The sequence below is a fragment of the Ceratotherium simum genome, chromosome 3, assembly GCF_057802395.1.
Source record: "Ceratotherium simum simum isolate JZ-2026a chromosome 3, ASM5780239v1, whole genome shotgun sequence".
Classification (NCBI taxonomy): domain Eukaryota; kingdom Metazoa; phylum Chordata; class Mammalia; order Perissodactyla; family Rhinocerotidae; genus Ceratotherium; species Ceratotherium simum.
In genome coordinates this window covers 92802722-92826366 of record NC_141902.1, presented here as the reverse complement: position 1 = coordinate 92826366, position 23645 = coordinate 92802722, and the positions used below count along the sequence as shown (strand labels likewise).

Below are 23645 nucleotides of genomic sequence, written 5' to 3'. Positions count from 1 at the left end.
CCCAGCATGAGAAACAGTCCTTACAATTCCATAATTCTGAGATAATACCATATGTAGTTCTTGGTAAAATAGTTTCAAAGTTAAGTTAGTAGGCATCAAACTTACAATCCCAAAATTTCCTCCAGAAACTTTGCTAGGTATGCTGAATCCTCAGTTAAACACACCATGCGCAGCAAATCTGTCACCTGAAGGAGATTTTAGAAAATTACCACCTGCCTTCTGCAGGGAAGCTGAATGCATCCGTGGCTATTCCCAGCGGCACTAAGCTATATACTTGCCTCCTCCACTACCCACTCCACGTCACCTATGTTTTCATGTACTGAAGGGCACTGCAGGCACATCTCCAAACGAAGAAACACCTGAAGCTGGCACCTTGAGAGAAAAAAAGACTTGGTCATATCTACTTTGAGCTGTGTAACCAAAAGCTCCTTCCTTAAGCATAGATTGTTTATATAAGAAACAACAATCAAAAAAGGAGAACCACCATTGCTTTCTCTAAATAATGATATGGTTACTAGGTAAATAGGAGACTCAAACTGCACATAAGATCATAAAGAATCAGCTACAAAAGCCTCTTCAAGCAATTGGCAACCTATTTTAAACCGATACAAGCAAATCTTGGAGCTTTGTTTGAGTATGGCAAAAAAAAAAAAAAAAAAAAGTTGTTACTCACTCTCTGACTTTGTCTTCTTTATCCAGTTTTTTTCCTAGATTCTGCCGGAGACTTTTGCTAGTTTTTAAGAGGTTATTTTTTACTTGATTCAGGCAGTTCACCTGAAAATACAAAATTATCACATAGAATATTAAGTTACTTATCATTATTTCTAATTTCTTCCATAGCTGACTAATGCCCTAAGAAGGGAAGTACATTCCCTTACAAATTTCCCCCTTCTTTCATTTGAATGAAAATAGTGAAATGAATATTCTTATTTTATATCTTTAAAAAGAACATAGTAAAAGTATTTGATAGTAAGTGGGCACGGATAGAGCAAGCCTGCAGATTTGAACTTTCTTAAAAGGAAGATTCCAGAAAGTAGTGATGGAGAAGGCTAAGTACTCTAGACAACTCCTCTCCTTTTTGCTTTGGAAAAGGAGCCTGGCTTTCACCACCAACCACGAATAAAAACAACAACAACACGGTCTAAAACAGTGGTTTGCAACATTCCCTGTGCAGAAGAATCATCTAGGAAGCTTTTTAAAAGTATAGATGCCCAGGTCCCAACCCCCACAGATCTGTTTCAGTTTGTCTGGAGGGAGCCAGGCATCAGCATTTAAAAAAAATAATCTAGGTGACTGTGAACTGCAGCCAGGATTAAGAACCACTGGCTTAATTCACACAGCTCAGATGAGGCTAGAGGTTTCATTAAAAGAGAAGTACATGTAATTACTAACCCCCAACTCCCCCCGCCCCCCAGCTGTTTCCTTGATTTATGCCTTTCCAATTCACACATCCATTTTCCAAGATCTGGAATTGTGCTCACCCCCTTGCTCATCTTATCATTTTTTAATCACGCACTGCATAATAGACATTTCCAAGACATATGAACCAAACCCACCAACAAACAACCAAGATGTTTGTTACTTCTATGACAAATAATACCCCCCCCTCACTTACTTCTAATTCCTTGGTGCCTCTGGACTTTAGGAACGCTTTAATGGTTGAGATCATGTTCTGAGCACATGAATACAATCTGATTTGTCCTGTGGCCACAGTCTTTTGGTAATTTTCATGTATGTAAGACAGTAGCTCTTCCTCAGTTTTAAAATCTGTGAAAGACAAAGACAAATTGATCATCAACTCCAGCTGAAGTCCTTGTATTATTTGTCAACTGGGAATTTTTGCCTCCCAGAGGCTATTTGGCTGCCTGAGTTGTCACGACTGGTGAGGAGAAGTGGTGCTACTGGCATCTAGTGGGCAGAGGCCAGGGATGCTGCTAAACATCCCATAGTGCATAGAACAGCCCCCACAACAGAGAATTATCTGATCCAAAATGTCAATAGCATCAAGGTTGAGAAAGTACAGAGACAGTGATCAATTTTAAGGCTTTGCAAATCAAGTGTACACATTATAAATTTAAGGGTAACCACTAATGGAAAAGAAAGAAACTATATAAGCTCCAAACCTAGAAGAAACAAAAAAGAGGAATCAAGAAAACTTGATGAATCTCATAGCCTGCTAGAAAGGAAAAAAACAAGCACAAACTAAGACCCTAAAATACATCCAAGCTTATCAGTAATCATAATTATAAACATTTACCTTACAAATACTGATTAAAAGATAGCAACTGTCAGATTAGATTAAAAAATGTATGCATTTATAAAGGATATACCCAAAACATAATGACAAAGAAACATTGGAAATAAAGGAATAGAAAGATATTAAGCCAAACACTAACCAAAAGAAAGCTAGTGTAGCTATATTAATACCAAGAAAAATAAACTTTAAAGCATAAAGTTATTAGGAATAAATAGTTATCATTACTCATTGACAAAAGATATAATTACAAGAAAGATATAAACAATTCTGAATCTGTATGAACCTAACAAGCCTCAAAATATATAATGCAAAAACTGGCAGAATTGCAAGGGAATTTTGACAAATTTACATGGTGAAAGATTATAAAACGATATCTCAGTTATACGAAAAAGTAGAAAAAAATTAAGAATGTTGAATATTCAAACATTAATAAACTTGATGTAATGGACATGTACAGAACCAAGTACCCAGCTGTTAAGACAATATACATTGGGCCGGCCCCGTGGCTTAGCGGTTAAGTGCGTGCGCTCTACTACTGGCGGCCCCAGGTTCGGATCCTAGGTGCGCACCGACGCACCGCTTCTCCGGCCATGCTGAGGCGGTGTCCCACATACAGCAACTAGAAGGATGTGCAACTACGACATACAACTATCTACTGGGGCATTGGGGGCAAAAAAAGGAGGAGGATTGGCAATAGATGTTAGCTCAGAGCCGGTCTTCCTCAGCAAAAAGAGGAGGATTAGCATGGATGTTAGCTCAGGGCTGATCTTCCTCAAAAAAAAAAAAAGACAATACACATTATTTTCAAGTACACATGGAATATTAACAAAACTTGACCACATATTAGGCCAGAGTTTCAGCAAATATTAAAGAATTATTGTCTTACAGAATACATCAGTGCACAGTCCAAAAATATTAAAAACTAACTACAAAAATAAAACACTCCCTTATATTATGTATGTCAGAAAATATTTAGAACTAAGTATCAAGGAAAACGGAATATACAAACTTGTATAATCCAGTTAAATTTATATTTAAAGGAAAATTTACAAATTATCTTTTTTTTTTTTTAGATTTTATTTATTTATTTATTTCCCCCCCAAAGCCCCAGTAGATTGTTGTATGTCATAGCTGCACATCCTTCTAGTTGCTGTATGTGGGACACGGCCTCAGCATGGCCGGAGAAGCGGTGTGTCGGTGCGCGCCCAGGATCCGAACCCAGGCCGCCAGCAGCGGAGCGCGCGCACTTAACCGCTAAGCCACGGGGCCGGCCCTACAAATTATCTTTTAAAGACAAAAAATTAAAAACCAATTAGCTAAGGGTCCAACACAAGAAATAACAAGAGAGTAAATGCAAAAAATAAGAAAGCTATAATAAAGATAACAGAAATGAATAAAATAGGAAAAAAACCAAGAGACCAACAGAAACAAAAGACAATTCTTTGAAAAGCCAAATAAAACAGAGAAATCTATAGCAAGATTGAGCAATTAAAAAAGAGAAATGCATAAATAAACAATATTAGAAATGAAAAAATGGAGCAGAAATTCAAAATACTATTAAGAGGTTTAAGGTCGAGGTTCATTTTTTCCGTAAAGATATCCAGTTGTTCCAGCACCATTTGTTGAAAAGACTATCCTTTTTGCATTGAATTATTGGGGCAACTTTGTCAAAAATCAATTTACCACTGTTGTGCAGGAACATTTCTAGAAATAATCTAGTCCTGAAATTTTGTTAATACCACACTGTCTTGAGTACATACTGTTATTTTTGCTCTCTCTTGAATGTATCATCCACATTCTTATACCTTTACTAACTCATTAAAGATGTTGTTTCACTCAAATTGATTATCACCTATGGATCTAGAATTCCACAGGAAAACAATCTTTAAAGGAGCAGAAAACTTTGACTCCAGTATTTTTAAAAGAACTCAAAGATGACATCACGCAATTATTGCCCAGAGTTCATAAGCAATTGTCACAATCATCCCACAGGACTGGCACTGTCAGTGTGAGCTAAGAATGTACCCTGAAAATAAGAAACATACTGTAATTCAATCTATTTTTAAAAAAAGAAAAGAGAACAAATAGGAAAATAGCAGCTACTGGACGAAATAATTCTGCCCAACTTTGAAACATCTCAATAACCTCACACTAGATTACTCACGAACATTTCCCCTCTCCCTTTATTCATAAATGTATAAAACTTCTTTAACCACTTGTCCTATGGCCAAGCCATGGCCCTTCTTCTTTGTGACTGTGCTTATGCTAATCGCCCATCTCGCATGCTCTTTTACCTTTCTGCCCTCTAAACTCTGCTCATTCTTCAGAGTGTAGCCTGGGCTCCACTGGCTCTTGAGAAGCCTCCCTAGCCTGTTCCAGCCCAAGACTGACCTCTTTTGTGATGCTTTGTATGACTTTACTTCCCAAATGACCAAGTATTTTCTGTTGTAGACTCTTGGCTCTCTCATGTATTAGTTTTATTAGTTCATTATATATATTATATATACATCAATGTATATATGTTCTTATAGTTATCTTTGTAGTTGGATCATAAATCTAAGAAGAGAACATTATCTTCTTTTTATTGCATTTCCCATGACACACTTCTGGGCATGTAGATATTCAATAAGTGTTCATTAATTGAGGGATATGATTAAAATTTATAAAAATATGAGGGTATAAAAGAGAAAACATGGACTTAGACACCAAAATGCTATGAAATTGAGGCATACCTTTAGGTTTAGCACTTCTTAGTGTCCTTCCTCTACTTTCCAATTTATCTGCTATTCTTCCCCTGGCTGTCTTTTGGAGCCCTTTCTCTCCAACTGCATCTGGACTGCCATCTGGATGTAACTTCTGAGCCTTCACATTTAGCCTCGCAACATTCAGCATCTTTAAGGAACGGCACATGGTGTTCATCTTCTGTCTCACTGGAGTACGAGGGATACCTCCTATCAAAACGACATCATGAGAAGAAACGCAAAATAACTTTTACTTCTGTGAACTCAAGAAGTACTTTAATTCAAATTAAATATTCTGTGAAAGAATACTGAAATGAAGTTTATCCTTTCAGAATGAGCTGAATTAGTTCTTAAGTCTCTTTCTACCTACAACAAAGGTAGAAAGAGAGCTCTTCTTTTAACTGAAGTTTAGGAACTAAACATCTGAATGTGATTAGATGATTTTTACATAAGACAAATGCCAAACAGACTCATTTTGGTGTTACCCAAAGGTCACAGGTTGTGATATAACTATTCTGATAGGGAATTTAGCAGTCTGCATCAAGAGCTACTTTTTGATACGGTAACTTGCTCCTGGAAACTTATGCTAAGGAAATCACCCAAAGAATAAATCATATGCATGATGTATTATTTACAATGATAAAAACTGAAAACAATCTACATGTTCAACAACGTAAGAATTTTGTAAATTTTGTTAAGCAATGAGGTAGAATAGCAACCAAAAAGGCAAGGTAGCAAATGAACAGATATTTTTAAGCAGCAAAGTTGTATTTAAATTTGTTATAACTAAAGATGAAAATGGTTTATTCATTAAGAAGGTAGGATTGTGGGTGATTTCTTTTATCACTATTGTAATAATGTAATTGTTTTCAAATGTGAAATACAAGAATTTGTCCTTCTTTATTCAGTTACCATTTCAACCTCATTTTAGGGAATGTCAATCTTTTAAAACATACAGTCTCAAAAAAAACTGCCTTAAGAAATAGCATTTCTACGTGCATACGTTTCTTTTTGCTGTCTTCCTGACTAGACACAGTGGATTCTTCACGAGACTTTCTCTGGTAGAGCTCGGAGAGGCAATGTGTTAATTCACTTTCAGTTTTGGAAGACTCTTCTTTATTAGATGAGGCAGCCCGCAGTAACCTGTGAACAAGATCTCTAGCATAAAGCTGAAATTCTGATTTTTCAAAATGCTTTAAAAACCAACAAAATTCATTATCCTTTTAAAAGCTAATCCAAAGATGTCCCCACAAGATGCCTTTAAAAATATATTTTCTCAGGAGGGAAAATGTTTCTTCTTTCATTTATGATTTGAACAAATTCAGGGGCAGAAGCTACTTGTTCACAAAACCATTAATCATTACATACAGTATTGACTTAAAAGATTCTTCATGTCTTAGGGTACATGCCTAATTATGGCAACTACTTCACTTCTGGGCTTCCACAGTTATTTTTTACTCAGTGTCCATAAGTTTTAATGTAATGTATATAAAGATGATGTAATACAGTATAATAAGTATCACGACAACTTCTGAATAATTCTTTCACATTGTAGTAAACTCATTTGGGATTGATGAGAAGGGGAGAAAGTAGGGCAGGGGAATGATTGGTTATTAAATGCTTTTCTACCTAAAGCCAAATATCAGTCACTAAGGAAATTACAAAAATAGTATAATTTTCAAAATGTATTATTTGTATTTCACTATCACCCATTATCTGATATCATCTGATTTAAAAAGGGAGAAAGTTATGGTGACATTATTTGAATCTGCTGGGGCTATCAGCCTCATACATGCAGTAGGTCTGAAGCAGACTAATTCTCCCTAAGTGTGCTCATGTTTCCTTTAAAAACGGGGAGGGTTTGCCATTTTTTAAAAAACTTATGAACCTTTCAAATACACAAAAAAATAGAGAGAGCATTATTAAATAGGTAAGTATGTACCTCCCACCAAGATTAAACACTTGTTAAAAGTTTGCCATACTCGTTTCAGATCTTTTTTAAATGAAATTAAGCATTACAGACACAGAGAAAGCCCCACCTAATCTTTTCCCATCCTTCCTCCCAGAGGTCTTCCTAAATTTGTGTGTATCTTATTTACAGAGACATACATATGCAACAAAACTAACATCAATTGCTATCTTATATGTTGTAAACTTTACATAAATGATATACATCTTTCTGCACTCAACATATTTTTCATGTGCATATAAATAGCTCTAGTTTATTTAGCTTTACTGAATCTATACTGAATTTAAATCTATATACAATATTCTACTGTATAACTATACCACACTTAAATTTATTCATTTCCCTGCTGAGGCTCACCTGGTTCTTTCCACCTTTTCACTTTTAATGACTGGCAGTGAACATTCTAGTGTAGATCTCCTTGTGTTTGTGCAAAAATTTCTTTAAGGTAGACACCAAAAAGTGGAATTGCTGGGTGTCATAAAAAGTATGTAGTTTCTGCTTTACTAGGAATACAAATTGACTCTAAAATGATTGTAACTATTTATACTTCTATCATCTAAAGTGTTCTTGTTTCCCTACATGCCATTATCAGATTTACTAATTTTTGACAACCTGATGGGTATAAAATAGAATCTTGTGGGTTTTTCTTATTGTGGTTTTAATTTCCATTTGCCTGAACTGAGTATCTTTCCAAATTATTGCTCTGTTGAATTTCCTCATGTGAATTGTTCGTTTGCATTCTTTGCCCAATTATCTACTGGATTGCTTGTCTTTTCTTAAATTGATTTTTAGGAGCTCTGTGCAATTTGGACACTAACCCTTTGTTGGTTATATGGATTATAGCTATCTGAGTCTATGACTAATCTTTTTCATCATATGGAAATTTTAAAATTCATTATAGTCATATATTTTCCTTCGTGGTTTGAATTTTTTATGTCTTATTTAAAAAATCCCTTCCTAGCCTGATCTCCTGTTGTTTTTCCTTCTTACAATTTTAAAGTTGAGCTTTTCACATTTGGATTTTTAATTTATTAGAAATTTATTATTGTGTATGCTATAAAGTAGAAATCTAATTTCTATCTTTTTTCTTCTGGATAGCCAATTGTTACACCACCATTTATTGAATAGCCTATTCTCTTTGCTGTTTTATATTGCTGCCTTTGTCATGTGCCAAGCTCCCACAGGAGTGTGGGGGTCACTTTCTGGGCTCTCTATTCTGTTCCATTGGTCTATACCAATACCACACTGCTTTATTTACTAGAGCTTTATGGTAAATTCTGCTATCTCATAGGAGAAAGTGCACCTGTTATATTCTTAGCCCTTTTGAGCTGTACCATGTCCATGAATCAGAAGATTCATTATTATTAAGATGTTAATTCCTCCCAAATTGACCTATAGACTCGATGTACTCTCAGTCAAAAATGCTGGCAGGCTTTTTTTTGTGGAAATTAACAGGCTGATTCTAAAATTTACACGGAAATGCAAAGGATCTTAATAGCCAAAGCAATTCTGAAAAAAAAGAAAAAACAAAAAACAAAGTTGAGAGGACTTAAGACTACCTGATTTCAGTACTCATGACAATGTGGTATTAATGTAATTTCTGGACTAGATTCTTTCCAGAAATAGACCTGCACAATGATGGTCAACTGATTTCGACAAAGGTGCCACAATAAATCAATGATAAAAAGAATGTTTTTTAACAAATAGTGTTGGAACAGCTGGATATATGTATGGAAAAAATAAACCTCGACTATACCTCTTAATAACGTTTTGAATTTCTGCTATATTTTTACATTTCTAATATTGTTATTTTTTTAATTGCTCAATCTTGCTACAGATTACTCTATTTTATTTGGCTTCTCAAAGAATCATCTTTTGTTTCTGTTGATTTCGATTGTTTTCTATTTGATTCATTTTTGTTCTTATCTTTATTATTGCTTTCTTTCTTTACTTTTTGGGTTTACTCTCTTGTATTATTTCCTGTGTTGGAGACTTAGCTAATTGGTTTTTAATCTTTCTTCTTTAAAAGATAGTTTAAGTCTATACATTTTCCTTTAAGTATAAATTTAGCTGCATTATACAAGTTTGCTATTTTTCCTTTTCATTGAAATTGAACACTAAATATTTTCTGACATCCATAATATGAGAGCATTTTATTTTTGCAATTAATTTCTTCCAATTTTTTATTGTGGTAAAATATACATAACATAAACTTATCATCTTAACTACTTTTAAGTACATAGTTGAGTGGTATTAAGTATATTCATAATGTGCGACCATCACATCCAACCATCTCCAGAACTCTTTTCATCTTCTAAAACTGAAACTCTATACCCATTAAACAATACTTTCCATTTGTAATTAGTTTTTAGTATTATTGGACTATACCTAGAAAATGTGGTCTGTTAAAAAAAAAACCCCACATGCAGATAACTGAGAGCTGATTTCAATAATCACTACCCAGAGAAATAAGAAAGTCTTACCCAAATGACTCCATCAAATCTGAACTGGCGCCACTAAGGTTAGAGCAAGGAAACCACTTCTCTAAGACAGCTGCACTCCAGGGAGTGGTGCGGCCAAGCTCCTGCTGGGCCCACTCTGGAACAGGAGGAGCTACAGGGGAAAAGGAGCAGAGATGGGAGAGGAAGCAAAGGAAAAGAGGCATTAGAAACAAAGCAGAGAAACCAAGCACTTGCTCCTCCCTTGGACTGACAGTATTCTTCCAAAGGACATACAAAGCGGCATTGTTAACAACACTCCTTCATCTGCACCACCAACTCCAACAGGTCTGCATCGTCTCTGAAAAACGCTACTCCAAAAATGTACAAACACAGGCTTCCTTGCTGTTCCTCAAAACACCAGACACACACCCTTCTCAGAGCCTTGGCACTTCCTGATGCCTCTACCAAAATGTTCTCTCCCTATCACTTCCTTCAAGCCTTTGCTCAAATATTACTTTTTCAACAACGCCTGTTTAAAATTGCAACCCTCCCACCCCTTAACACTCTCCATTCCTTTTTTCTTGCCTTATTACTATAGCACTTATCTCTTTCAAATATACTATATAATTTCATTATTTAGTTTGTCTTGTCTCCCCTGACTAGATGGCAAGCTCCACGAGAACAGAGACCTTTGTTTATTTTGTTCTCTGATGCATTACCAATGCATAGAATAAGGCCCGACATGTAGCAGGTCCTCAATAAATCTGTTGAATAAATGAATGGAGGGAATATCAAATTGATTATATTTATAAAAATATCTACCTAGCATAAATAAGGTTTGTATCATATTAGTAACAATGCAACGAATCAGAAGGTAGACAGAATCAGGACGGTTTACAGTCTTTATTAAACATATTAAAAACCAGGTTTCATATTATACCTTTAATTTCAAACTGTTTTCACAGAAGACTTTGGTCTTAGAAGTGCTTCAAGACTGCTAAAAATTATGATGATTTAAATTGCCTGAAGTATGGTAGCATGCTTTTATCTGTTTTACACCATACTGGGGTTCTACTAAGAGCATAGTGAGAAAAAAGTTCTGATGCTGGAAGGGATTGTAAACCTCTGCCCTAGACTCTGTTAGTTATTGGTTCAGAAGCTTACCAAAAGTAGCAGGATCTTCAAGTGAATTGTGAATCTGATTCAATACACCATCCATAACATCGGAAAACAGGGACGCTGTGTCCTGGGGGCTCTCTTCCACAACTGTTTGGAGAAAATGTCTTTGAAATTCAGCCTCCTCTGTGCGGAACACAGTGAGAATTGTAGTATTGGTAGAGAGGGGGGAAATAATTCCAGTGATAGGGGGCCAGCCTTCACCAGGGTCCACATCGGCAACCTACAGGAGAAGTTCTAATTAGTTGAACATATTGTTGTCATATGCCTAAAGAAGAATGTAGTTTAGTAAAAGACAGAACGATAGTTTCCCTAATGATTATTAATATAAAAGAGAAAACTGTGGAAAAGATAGACTTGATGGGTATTAGAGCTAGAATTGAACTTACTGATCATATAATCCTAATCCCTCAATTTACAAATAAGAAAAACCTAAGGTTACCAAGAATATTTAATAAGCACTTATTATAACTCACTGAACCCTCACAACCACTCAGGTAAAAGTGATTATTATCCCCATCTTACAGAGGAGGAATTGAGGCTGAGGAATAAGTAACCTGTTTTTTTTTGTGTGTGTGAGGAAAATTAGCCCTGAGCTAACATCTGTTGCCAATCCTTCTCTTTTTGCTGAGGAAGATTGGCCCTGGGCTAACATCTGTGCCCATCTTCTTCTACTTTATATGTGGGACGCTTACCACAGCATGGCTTGATAAGTAGTGTGCAGGTCTGCACCTGGGATCTGGACCTGTGAACCCCAGGCCGCTGCAGTGGAGTGCACGAACCCAACCACTATGCCACCGGGCCGGCCCCTAAGTAACCTGTTTAAGGTGACCTAGTTAGTAAGAGGCAGAAGCCAAGTGTGTCTGTCTTTAAAACCCATGCTCTTGGGCCGGCCCTGTGGCTTGGCGGTTAAGTGCGCGCGCTGCGATGCTGGTGGCCCGGGTTCGGATCCCGGGTGCGCATCGAGGCACCGCTTCTCCGTTCATCCTGAGGCTGAGTCCCGCATACAGCAACTAGAAGGATGTGCAGCTACGACATACAACTATCCACTGGGGCTTTGGGGGGAAAAATAAAATAAATAAAATCTTAAAAAAAAAAAACAAAAAAAAAACCCATGCTCTTAACCACAAGGCAATACTACGACATAAGGGATTTACAGTAATGCACCACATAACAACGGTGGTCAATGGCTTTGGTCAATTTCAGACCACATATACAACAGTGGTCACATAAGGTTAGTACTATAAAGCCTAGGTTGTAGTAGGTTATACCATCTAGGTTTGTGTAAGTATACTCTTTGATGTTTGCACAATGACAAAATCACCTAACAATGCATTTCTCAGAACATAGCCCCATCATTAAGCGGCGCATGACAGTACTCAGATCACACAGTGGGCAGCAGAGCTGAGATCTAATCCAGATCACCTGACACCCCGGCCCAGTGCTCTTTCCATCGGAGCATACAACTCTTACAACAACATCTGTTCAGATGACTACACAGTTTTTCTCTAGAATGTTTCACAATAGGATATAGACACCTTCTGAGGTTACAAAGGCAAAAGACAAAGTAAGGTAAGGAATTTTCTGGAAGTTTAAAAATAACCATCACCTTTAAATCAAATCTGGATATCTATGTGTTCCCTTTCAGAAGACATTTCTAAGTTTATGTAACTATTAGACACTATTATACCTAATTTTATAGTGTAGTGGCTTTTTAAAAATGAAATGTATTTATCATACAAGTAATAAATACATAATAGAATAGTCAAAAAATAACAAGAAATCACCCATCACTTTACCACCCTAACACAATCATTCCATTTGGCCTACAGCCTTTCTTCCTATGTGAATATAATTTAACTTAAGTGGATTCAAGGTACAAGCAATTTATAAACTGTTTCTTCACTAATGAGCATTGCTGTAATGATGCTATAATATAGACAATATTATTTGCAAAAGTATCATCAGTTTCACTGAGACTATACAGGCATACCTCAGAGATATTGCAGGTTCGGTTCCAGACCACTAGAATAAAGCGAATATCGCAATAAAGCAAGTCACACAAATTTTTTGGTTTTCCAGTGCATATAAAAGTTATGTTTACACTATACCATAATCTATTAAGTGTGCAATAATATTATGTCTAAAAAAACAACGTACATACTTTAATTAAAAACTACTTTATTGGTAAAAAACGCTAACCATCATCTGAGCCTTCAGCGAGTCATAATCTTTTTTCTGGTGGAGGGTCTTGTAAAAAATGCAGTATCTGTGAAGCACAACAAAGCGAAGCACAGTAAAACAAGGCATGCATGTATTATGTAGGGCAGCTCTTGGCATTTCATAAGTGCACTTATTTCACTTTACCAATGTGTTATTAGACAAGAATAATTAGCATGTAGAAGATACCTACCAGATGTAACTCATCAGCAGCCAGCCTGCTTACTAGCTGCTGAAATGACATCCTTTGAGACAATTTGTTCTCCTCTGGACTGTGTAGCATCCAGCTGTCAGTGCCCACAGTGCTGCTCATTGGGAGAAACCACTGGGCCACTGTGCCTTTTAGAAAAATTCTGACTGGTTTCTGAAAATGTCTCTGATGCATGGCCAAGGGCTCTAGGGTGACTGCCCATGTTTCTTGAATCTCTTTGCCTATTAGAAATAAAGAATATTAAAATTCTAATATAAGAAATAGTTATTAAAGATAGATTTAATAGTAAGAAGAAAAAATGAGATTGTCAGTTGAGGTACTAGTGTTGTCACTTAGTTCACATCTCGTTCTACTGCCAACAGGCTATTCCAGCAAGTTCATTTAGTTCTACAGGAAAAGCTATATGTGAACGGAATTACAGGGGCATGACTTGATGTCAGAACTTCTCAATAATTATGACTCAGAAATAAGTAGTCAAGCAATTCTCACTACTTACAAAAAAGATACCACTTCTTAAATCCATAAAATACAGTGCATCATATCTTCTGAGGAGGTTAAATTTTAAAGACTGTGTATAATGGAACTACTTAAACAAAACTACTCTTGAAATTTCCTTAAACTGCACATAATGTATAACATAGTTTTATGCATAAATCCCTACATAGTTCCATATGAATACATCTGTGTGAATACATAATGTGCTCAGAAATGAGATTCATTATATAGTGAATCATATGGTAAAGCAAATTTATGAAGGTTCCAACATGCTGGCTCTTCCTGTCAGCACCATTTTCAGCTTCTGTTGACTAATTTCATATTTCTTCTCTTAGTCAATCATTGTTTCTCTATGGTCTTCAGTTTATCAATCTCTCCTATGAGGCAATGAAATCTTACTACTCAGCTTGGGCACTTGAACAACACTATCCTTCTTTTCAAACACTTAGGAAACTCTTTAAAATCATTCACTTGTTCTTTTCATACAAGGCTGTCAGTTGTACATCAGAGTTCAATCCTTTCTTGTGGTATCTCTGATTTTCCTTAGACATCTTTTAATTCTTTCAGTTACAAGCATTAATTGAGTGCCTAGGCTGCTGGAAATTCTAAAGAAATTAAAAGCATGGGCCTGCCTTGAAGAAATGAATGTAACTGTGACCAAAAAGCTCCCCAAAATATTATTTGCTTACTTTCGACAGGGAGAAATAACATTCCTTCCATCGATGGAAATGAGGCTTCATACTCAGGAGAATTATAGAGCAAACAGTTTAAAGTGGAATCAGTTGGCACAGTTGAAATCCAGGAAGAGAGGTGAGGTTCACAAGACAGCGTTCTTTCACTATGGAGCAGTGTCTCCTTTGCTTTTGTGAAATCCTGGCTGAAAGTTGCATAAGGCAAGATAGTGCCTCCTACATGGTGGAGCAGTTCATACACTGTCCAGTACCCGAGGTGGTCTGGGGACTCCCACAACTGAAATAAAAATTTCAAAGAACCTCAGGTTATGGTAAAGTAGGCATTCATAAATAAAGCTAAGGGAAATCAGGAGAGATAAAAGTTGATACCTAAAGGATCAAATTACACAATTGATGTATTTGTTAAGCCAAACACAAATAATGGCCAGCGTCCCATTACTCTACAGCCCAAGAATATATTTACTACATAATATGCCTTCAAGAAAGTGTCCACTTAGTGAAAAGAGCACTTGGATTCTATTTTTTTGTCAAGGAACAGAAGTGATGCAAATCGCTGGGGATACATCACAAAATGTTAGAGGCAGAAGGAATACAAAACCATGACTCATGAATAGAAATAATTCTGTCCTACACAACACAACACAACACTGGCCAGGTATCATGGGAGTGAGGCATGAGATCATTGCTGACTTGCCCACCCCACAGGACTGTAGGGAACAAAGAGGTCTTCTCAGTCCTATCCTCACTGCTTTCACAAATGCCCTCATCATCTCTCCCTTGGACTCCTACTGTAGCCTATAAAGTCTATGTTCCGCCTCTAATCTTTCTTCCATGTTGCTCTAACAAGTATCCTTCCAAATCATACATCTGATCATGCTACTTCTCTAAAAACTTTGAAGGGCTTCCCACTGCCTCCACGATCAAGTAACTCTTCACTATAGCCATAAAGCCCTTCACAACCCTAAACAAGCTTTCCAAACACCCATCCCTACCTTCCAGGCACACTGAACCATCTGCTGTTTCCTGAACATACCACATTTCATAATGCTTCCGTGTTTTTGCTGATTCTGTTTCCTGCACCTTACCCTTCCTTTTTCACCAACTAGATGCTTATTATACTTCAGCATCTAGCTTAAATCCTGCTTTCTCTGTAAAAGCCATTCCTCATCCCTTCACACATAAGCTGCCTCTTCATTCATCTTCTTTCAACAAGCTTTTATTAAGCAATCTTTATGTGCCATGAACGAGTAAGACCAAGTCCCTGTCTTCTAGGATCTTAAAGTCAGGGGTGGGGTGGGTAAAACAGCAATAACACGAAATATTTAACTGAGAATCACAATACAACATGACAACATTCAGGTACTATGGGAACATGAAGGAGGAGCACCTATCCTAGAACATGGTTATCATGCTGATTTGCCTACTCCACAGGGGAGTTAACAACCTTAAACCTTCAATTGTATGTGAATATGAAGTCTTCTAGGTCATCTCCAAACCTTCCATTATATTCAAGTTCAAAGAGGGGCATAAGAGTGCCCAAGGGCACAGGCAAGGCAAAGATAGACCAGTGCAAGAATCAAGGACTGTCTTGGATAGTGCTTTTAAAGTTAGGGTTGTGACCCTTTGATGGACTTGGATGGATGCACTGAGCGGTTTATAATCAGCATTAAAGAAAAAAACTAGAATAGAAAATATCACATGTAATGAAGAAAAACAATGTATTGTGAAACTTTTTTTTCAGTTATGCATACTAGCTTGGAAAATGCTATAATCGATTAATCAATTAATATTTGCTGTTACCACTCATGTGTCCATGCCTGTGTTCACTGCTATGGGAGAGAATGTTAAACAAAAAAATTGTTGAAACTGTTTCAGCCAGAGGACCAGCCAGGGGAAAAAAAACTGATTATCAAATGAAAGGTAAAACTTTAAAAAGAGTTGAAAAGGACATTAACTTTTGATTAAAACGTAATATATGCACAGGATTAAAAAAACTACAACCAGTATATAGAGCATGGTTACATTTTCCATTTTTATGCATATTATAGGATAAGTGACAGACGTCCTAATAGTAGTTTCAAATGTGGGGATTTATAAATGGTCCACTAGGCCACAAGCTCCAAGAAAGCAGGGACCACATTTGTCTGGTTCAGTAAAAGTACACCCAGCATACCTAGAGGTATGTAAGAAACATAAGTTGAATAAATCAGAGGCATAAAGTCGAAAATGTGCCAGGGGTCTCCTCTGCTCCCTTCTATCCTATATCTTTGCAAGAGTTCTGTGGGCTTGAAGCCCTCCTCCCCATCTGCGAGTCCACGTTGTTTCTCCCAATTCTACTTCCCAGACTGTGAGCTCCGCAAGGCAGGTCCTGGATTTTCTCTTCTTCCCTTCTCTCTACCCCTGTACAGAGAGCTCCCCAAGGACAGGGCCTAAGGCTCCTTTTTGCCTCCACAGCGTGGCTGGACAGAGAATTTAGAATAGGAAAAGATAGATTTTCACCAGACAAAAAAATTCCAGAAAAGCTAAAGATCATCTAATGGGCGTTTTCTTGGGGGAAACAATATAGCAGATGTGAGAAGGGAAGCCTCAGAGAAGACCTATCCCCTCAGATGGTGGAACATCAGAACTGGAAGGGATTTTTAAAAAGATCCAATTAACCAACTTATTTTAATGCTCTTCTGAAAAAAGAATCTTGAAGCCCCGTCTGCCAGACTTATTTCTAGCCAGCATTTGATATAAAACAATTCCAGAACAAAGTCTTTGATGTGATGTGATATCAATTACCCCAAATCGAGCACTTATATGTTGTGTGTTGTGTCCTACACTGGATTTGCTGCCTTATCAAATTTTAATTTCTAGGATTCCATTTTCTCCATCAAATGTTTACCATCCTCTTAAACACTTTTGTCCTTTCCCTTTCTTCTTTGACAAGCCATTGCTGCTTTATTTTGCATTTGCTACGGCTTTTTTGAGCTCTGTATGAGAGCATGTTGGAAATTTGAACACACCATATCATTATTTAATTATCTGCTCATTTTCCATCTGTAATCTTGCAATTTAACTCACTTCTAGTTTAGTGACATGTATTTCCAATAAGTGGCATCACATCTTCCACCTGGTTAAACCACCCCCCCATCAATTAGAACAAAATCTGCACCTACTACCTTGGTCCTACAGATGGGCCTCTCCTGCCTTCTGACTTCCTCTCCTGTTGCACTCGCCCTTGCCTACTAGGCCCGTCCTTGCCTACTAGGTCTCAGCATTCCTTGCCTTTTTGTTTCTGAAACAAACTAAGCTCATATCTTTACACCTGCTCTTCACTTTGCCTGGAATGTTCTTTCCCAACCTTCACATTCCTCCCTCACCATTCAATTCTCTGTTCAAAAAGGCCTTCCTTCCCTGACTACCACCCTGTATACAATAGCCACCCCCTTCTACCTCCTCTGCCCCACTCCCAGCCCCTTCCCCAGCTTTCTTTTCTTCAGAGCATTATTTGAAATCCTATCACTTACTTGCCTATCTGTTTATGCTGTTAATCTTATCAGTTTAATCTATCTTCCCCCCTAGAAAGTAAACTCCACTTGGGCTGACCACTGCATCCCCAGCAGCTAAAACAGTGTAGTAGGCACCCAATGCAGCGGCTTCTCAAGGAACATTTGTTGACTAAATGAAGCGACAGGAGGAAAATGGTGAAGGTAAAAATATATACTTATCCCCACACTTAATTGGAGCGGGGGCCCCATGGCCTCAACAAAAATTCAAATTAGCCATTCGGGACTGTAAGTACACAAGAATTTATTCATTTAGTCAACAAATATTTACTGAACACCTACAATGTCTGATACACACCTGCAGGAGCCACAAAGACACGTCAGACCTGGGGCCTGCCTTCCAGGTGTTTTAGACTAGATGGAAGGTGAGAGATGTGCACACCTGAACACAATGGAGAAAGCGTAAGTGCCACACGGAGTGTGTGGAAATTCAGAGGTGGGGGTTGAGTAGCAGCCATTTGGGCAAAGCCTTAAAGGATGAGAAGGGAGAGCACTGGCGTTCCAGGCTACTGAACAGCTCAGCGCAAAACAACGGTCCAGCCTGTCGACCAGCCGGAGGCGGCTTCCGTATGCTGGAATATGGGTCGTGGGTGGGAGAAATAGTCTGGGAAGGCCCTTAAACGCTTCGACGTAGCAGTTACCAAGGACTACCTATTTTGTTGTGAAGACTGTCCCTATCTGTGACCACAGGACTTGCCTGCCGAAGGGACGCACGCTGGTCATGCTGGCGTCACTGTGGGTCTGTGGGCTGCTCTGCACACGCCGCAAGTTCGGTTACCCAGGAGAGCACCGTGCGCTAAACCGGCGTTCACTACAAACTTACCTTATTCCGCTCTGTGGTGTCCACCCAGTACAGGGTGACCTTCCGGGCGATCATGACCTCCTGGACTCTCTTGGGCAGCAGCTTCTCCATGACTTGCTTAGGAGCGGGCGGCAGGCGCTGGGCCTGGGCCTCGCACCCGGACACGAACTGCAGCAGCTCCCTCTGCGAGTGCGGGCAGGGGGCCAGCAGGAAGACGGCGTTCGCAAAGCCCCCGAGCGCGCCCCCGGCCTCCCTGGCCTCGCTCTCCACGTCCAGCAGCCTTCTCCCCCGGCTGCGCAGGACCGGCTTCGTGGGCGATGTGATCTCGGGCCGGTCCCACTGGTAGTCCAGCAGCGTCTCCATCAGCGCGCCGTGCGTGTGGGCGGCCCTGGGCGTCGGGCCCGGCAGGTGGCCGCCGTGGGCGCCATCCTCGAGCCTGGCCTCCAGCTCCTCCTCGAAGTCCTCCCAGGAGCGGGCCCCCAGCTCGCGGAAGTCAGACGCGCGGGAGGGTCGGCTCCGCGCCCCCTGCGAGTCGAAGAACTTGAAGGCCCAGCGGACCCTGGCCAGGCCGAATCGGCAGCTCAGGTGAGTGAGGAGGCGCAGGGCGGCCCGCCGGAGCGGGCTCTGGCCGGCGGCGCCTCCCGCGGTGTCCAGCAGCAGCGTGACGTTGTGACAGCAGGCCATGGCGGCCGCGCCGCCGCCCCGGGGCTCCGGCTGGGGCCCGCGCCGCTCTCCCCTAAGCCCTTGCTTCAGGGAACCAGCGCCATTCACTGCTTCCCTCAGAGGCCCCGATCGAAACGCTCCCGCGCTCTCCAAGAGCTGCTGCCATTGGCGGAGCCAACTCCCAAGATCAGCTCCGATTGGTCACTTGCCTTACGTATGTTACGTGAGCAACTTCCATCCTTGAAGCTGATTGGAAGGGCGGTGGAGGACACCTCTCCTTGATTGGTGAAGGGCGTGACTGTGGGCGGGGCGCCATCTTCCGGGAGAAACTTAACATTCATTGGCCTGAGACCTCGTTTTAAAATTTAAAGAGATGGTGCTTCGGCGCCGTGTCATGAAGTTTCACTTTGGGGAAGGAGACCAGCGTTTGGGCGATTATGCTCAGGCGTGAGTGCCGGCTGCCGGGAGACGTTTACTTAAGACCTTGAAAACAGTAGCGGAAGGGAATTTGGGATGGTTGAATCGAACTGGTTTGAAGACACCCTAGACTTTCTATGGAGTAAAATCCGATGGTGAAGGCTTTAATTTTTTGTAATTTAAGAAACAATTATTAAAAATTAAAAGTTCACTCCCTTTGCCCCAGTAACTTATAGGAGTTCCTCTGAAGAAGGTAATCAGAGATCCAGATAAAAGACGTGTGTACCTTATACAGTTTATGTAACTTGAGAAAAATTGGAAGCAGCTTGAATGGGAAACATTAACTAAGGTGTGGTACATCCCCAAGAGGAACATAGTGCAGCTTTTTTTTTTCTTTTTTGATGAGGAAGATTAGCCCTGAGCTAACATCCGTTGCCAATCCTTTTTTTTCCTGAGGAAGACTGGCCCTGAACTAATAACAGCCGTGCCCATCTCCCTCTATTTTATATGTGGGATGTCTGCCACAGCATGGCTTGATAAGCTGTGCTTATGTCCACATCCGGATCAGAACCCTCCAACCCAGGCTGCCCAAGCGGAGCTCTTGAACTTTAACCACTACACCACCCGGCTGGCCACCCCGCCCCCCGCCCCCCCCTTGCAGCTTTTTCTTTTTCTTTTTTTTTTTTTATGAGGAAGATAAGCCCTGAGCTAACATCCATGCCAATCCTCCTCTTTTTGCTGAGGAAGACCGGCTCGGAGCTAACATCTATTGCCGGTCCTCCTCCTTTTATTCCCCAAAGCCCCAGCAGATAGTTGTATGTCCTAGTTGCACATGCTTCTAGTTGCTGTATGTGGGACGCCGCCTCAGCATGGCCGGAGAAGCGGTGCGTCGGTGCGCGCCCGGGATCTGAACCCTGGCCGCCAGTAGCGGAGCACGTGCACTTAACCGCTAAGCCACGGGGCCGGCCCCTCTTTTTCTTTATTTATTTTTTTGTGAGGAAGATCAGCCCTGAGCTAACATCCATGCTAATCCTCCTCTTTTTGCTGAGGAAGACCAGCTCTGAGCTAACATCTATTGCCAATCCTCCTCCTTTTTTTTGTTCCCCAAAACCCCAGTAGATAGTTGTATGTCATAGTTGTACATCCTTCTAGTTGCTGTATGTGGGATGTGGCCTCAGCATGGCCGGAGAAGCGGTGCATATGTGCGCGCCCGGGATCCGAACCCGGGCCGCCAGTAGCGGAGCACGTGCACTTAACCGCTAAGCCATGGGGCCACCCCGTGCAGCATTTTAAAATAATGTTTTTATACTTAATGTTAGATGAAAAAAAGACTGCAAAACAGCACATGCAGTGAGATCTCCAAATTTTCTATCTACGTGTATATTTCTAAACTGTTAAGATAATACTGTGTATCAGAAGTTGTCTTTGTGTCTGGGTGATGAGATTATGGTAATTAAAAAAATTTTTTTTTATTCTTTTCTGCATTTTCTAAATTTTCTACAATTCTCTATTTCTATATTACTTTTACATTCAGGGGGAAATATCCTCAATGAATAAAAAGAATCCTCGTGTTGCAAATAGAAGAATCCTCAAGTGTAGAGAAGTCTGTGAGTCTAGATGGGAGCAGTTTCTATTATTATTGGTAACAGCAGAGAAGAATTTAAACTCTCTCTCTCAGGACTGGCCCACCTTTAAATTTCCTTCCCATTGTGAGATTCTCTGAGCCAGCTGTTTCAAGAAAGGCCACCACTGATATTTTGTAGTTTGTCCATGAATAAAACAAACATTTCCTGATCCACCCACTGTCATTTTAGAGCAAAAAACATTTGTTAGTCTTAGTGTGCCTGGCACTTGTTAAAAACTTCCACGCCTATTGTGTTGTTTATCATTCATTCAACAAATAGTCATGACAGGGAACAATGTAAATAAATATCCCTCCCTTCAGGGAGCTTACATTCCAGTAGGGGGAGCCAAATAATAAACAAAATAAATAAGTAAAAGATATGTTATCTTTTATTAAGGGCTGTGGAGAAAATTTAAGCAGAAAAAGGGGATAGGGAGTAGGTAGGGTTGTGCAATTTCAAATGGGATAATCAGGGAAGCCTCACTGAGGTGATATTTCAAAAAAGACCCTTGGAGAGAAGGGAGAGAGCCCTGTGGACAGCTGGGAGAAGAGGGTTCCAGGAAGAGGGAACAGCAAGTGCAAAGGCCCTGAGACAGGAGTTTGCTCCCTTATTTTCCACGCTCACTTCTTGAGAGTTTTTATTAAGCTCATTCTTTTACAAATAGAGGAGACTGAGGCTCAGAGCAATTAAGAATCTTCTCCATGATTTCATACACAGCAGAACCACAAATGGAATCAAATTCAGAATCCAGAAAGCAAGTTCCCAGGGTACAGTGCTTGCAACCTAGATTGAAAAGCTTCTTAAAGAAAGACTCAGAACACTTTTTAAGAGTCAAGTTGATTGGTCAGGTCTTTGTTTAAAACAATGACAGAGATCTGGCTATGTAATCTCCCTAGATCAACAATCCCTCCCCAGATCAACAATCTCCCTTAAAGGTTGTTTGTTTGTTTAATATGTGTTTCCCTTTCACTCCCTTCCTTGTACACTTTTATTTAGTGAAAAGTTATTGTGTATCTGCCTACTGTTAGTGGCAGTGAGGGATGGATGTAAAAAGAAGAATAAGCCTTAATATTTGACCCTAGAGGGAATTAAAAGCAACAGAGCATGGAATGCTTTAGCGATAATTTAACGCTAAACTGAATGTTTAGTATTGCCAAAAGAAGAAACTATTCCAAAAGAAACCATCACAGTGAGTTAGGGTGGCCAGATATGCTACCCTAACACTGGACTGGGAAGGGGGAGAGTGTGAGAAGAATTTTATCATGGGTGGAGATTTTCCATGCCTTAGGCACCAGGCAGGTAAAGGAACTGCCACACTGTAGGCATTAGAGATAAATAGGAAATGTCTCTTTTTAATTTTTTTTAATCTTACCAAAGAAATGGCTAAGGCACTGAACTACCAGTTAAATACTGAAAAACTGGCCCTACGGTCCCCCCACTGGAGAATATGATCATCATAGCAATAGCTAGTTTATTGAGTACTTACTATGTACTAGGCAATGTTCTGCAGAGATTTCATAGAGAAGGTAAACATTTAACTGAGTTTTTGTAGTTTGTCACCAGTAAAACAATATAGAGATTGTAAGATAGCCTTTTCTTTTTTTTTTTGCAGGGGAAGATTTGCTCTAACATCTGTTGCCAATCTTCCTCTTTTTTCCTTTTTCTCCCCAAAGCCCCAGTGCATAGTTGTGTAGCGTAGTTGTAGAGTTGCAGCTCCTCTATATGGGACACCGCCTCAGCTTTGGCTTGATGGGCGGTAAGTAGGTCTGCGCCCAGGATCCTAACCAGCGAAACCTGGGCCGCTGAAGTGGAACAAGTGAACTTAACTGCGCCACACCGTGCTGGCCCCTTTTCTAGTTCTTCTATGTGAGCTGCCACCACAGCATGACTACTGACAGACAAGTAGTGTGGTTCCACGGCCAGGAACCTAACCCAGGCAGCCAAAGCGGAGCGCTGCGAACTTTAACCTCTAGGCCATCAGGGCTGGCTCAAGATACCCATTATTTTATGTCACAGTGAAAGAGAGAAAACATTCAGCCAATTGCAGTAACCCAGTGCTTTCTAATCACTTGGAATTTTTTGGTTTATATTTGAAAAAGCTCCTTTAGATTTCTGTAAACATAATTTTAAAAAATTACTTATCACTCTTATATGAAAGACAAAGAGAAAATTAACAAAATTAATTAAAGTACTCCTAAAACTTCTTCACATTCAGAATCTCACTCCTCTGAATCAGTTTTCAATTCACTCATCAGTGTCCATCTTTTCACACAATATCATTCTCTCTGCCATCAGGAGTGTTGGCAATGAACATTTCTCAAAAGAGTGCTCCACTACTGTCTCTGGTATTTGCTTTCAAACTACTTTCACCCATTCTGCAAGTTT

General features: G+C 39.7%; 1 protein-coding gene across 2 annotated transcripts in view; it reads right to left on the bottom strand.

Moving 5' to 3' along the window:
- Nucleotides 1-19345, bottom strand: part of TICRR (TOPBP1 interacting checkpoint and replication regulator) — a 41134-nt gene extending 21789 nt beyond the window's left edge. The window contains exons 1-11 of one of the 2 annotated variants that reach the window (XM_087428926.1): nucleotides 18577-19345; nucleotides 14200-14479; nucleotides 12998-13236; nucleotides 10573-10807; nucleotides 9451-9580; nucleotides 6002-6141; nucleotides 4990-5208; nucleotides 1616-1767; nucleotides 674-774; nucleotides 279-372; nucleotides 106-185 (exon numbers count right to left, since the gene is read on the bottom strand). In XM_087428926.1, the coding sequence (XP_087285052.1) occupies nucleotides 106-185; nucleotides 279-372; nucleotides 674-774; nucleotides 1616-1767; nucleotides 4990-5208; nucleotides 6002-6141; nucleotides 9451-9580; nucleotides 10573-10807; nucleotides 12998-13236; nucleotides 14200-14479; nucleotides 18577-19239 (2333 nt within the window). In that variant the 5' untranslated portion in view covers nucleotides 19240-19345. The remainder of the gene's footprint in view (nucleotides 1-105; nucleotides 186-278; nucleotides 373-673; nucleotides 775-1615; nucleotides 1768-4989; nucleotides 5209-6001; nucleotides 6142-9450; nucleotides 9581-10572; nucleotides 10808-12997; nucleotides 13237-14199; nucleotides 14480-18576) is intronic. The other variant, XM_014788644.2, reaches the window with a different exon arrangement.
- Nucleotides 19346-23645: the final 4300 nt, after the last annotated feature.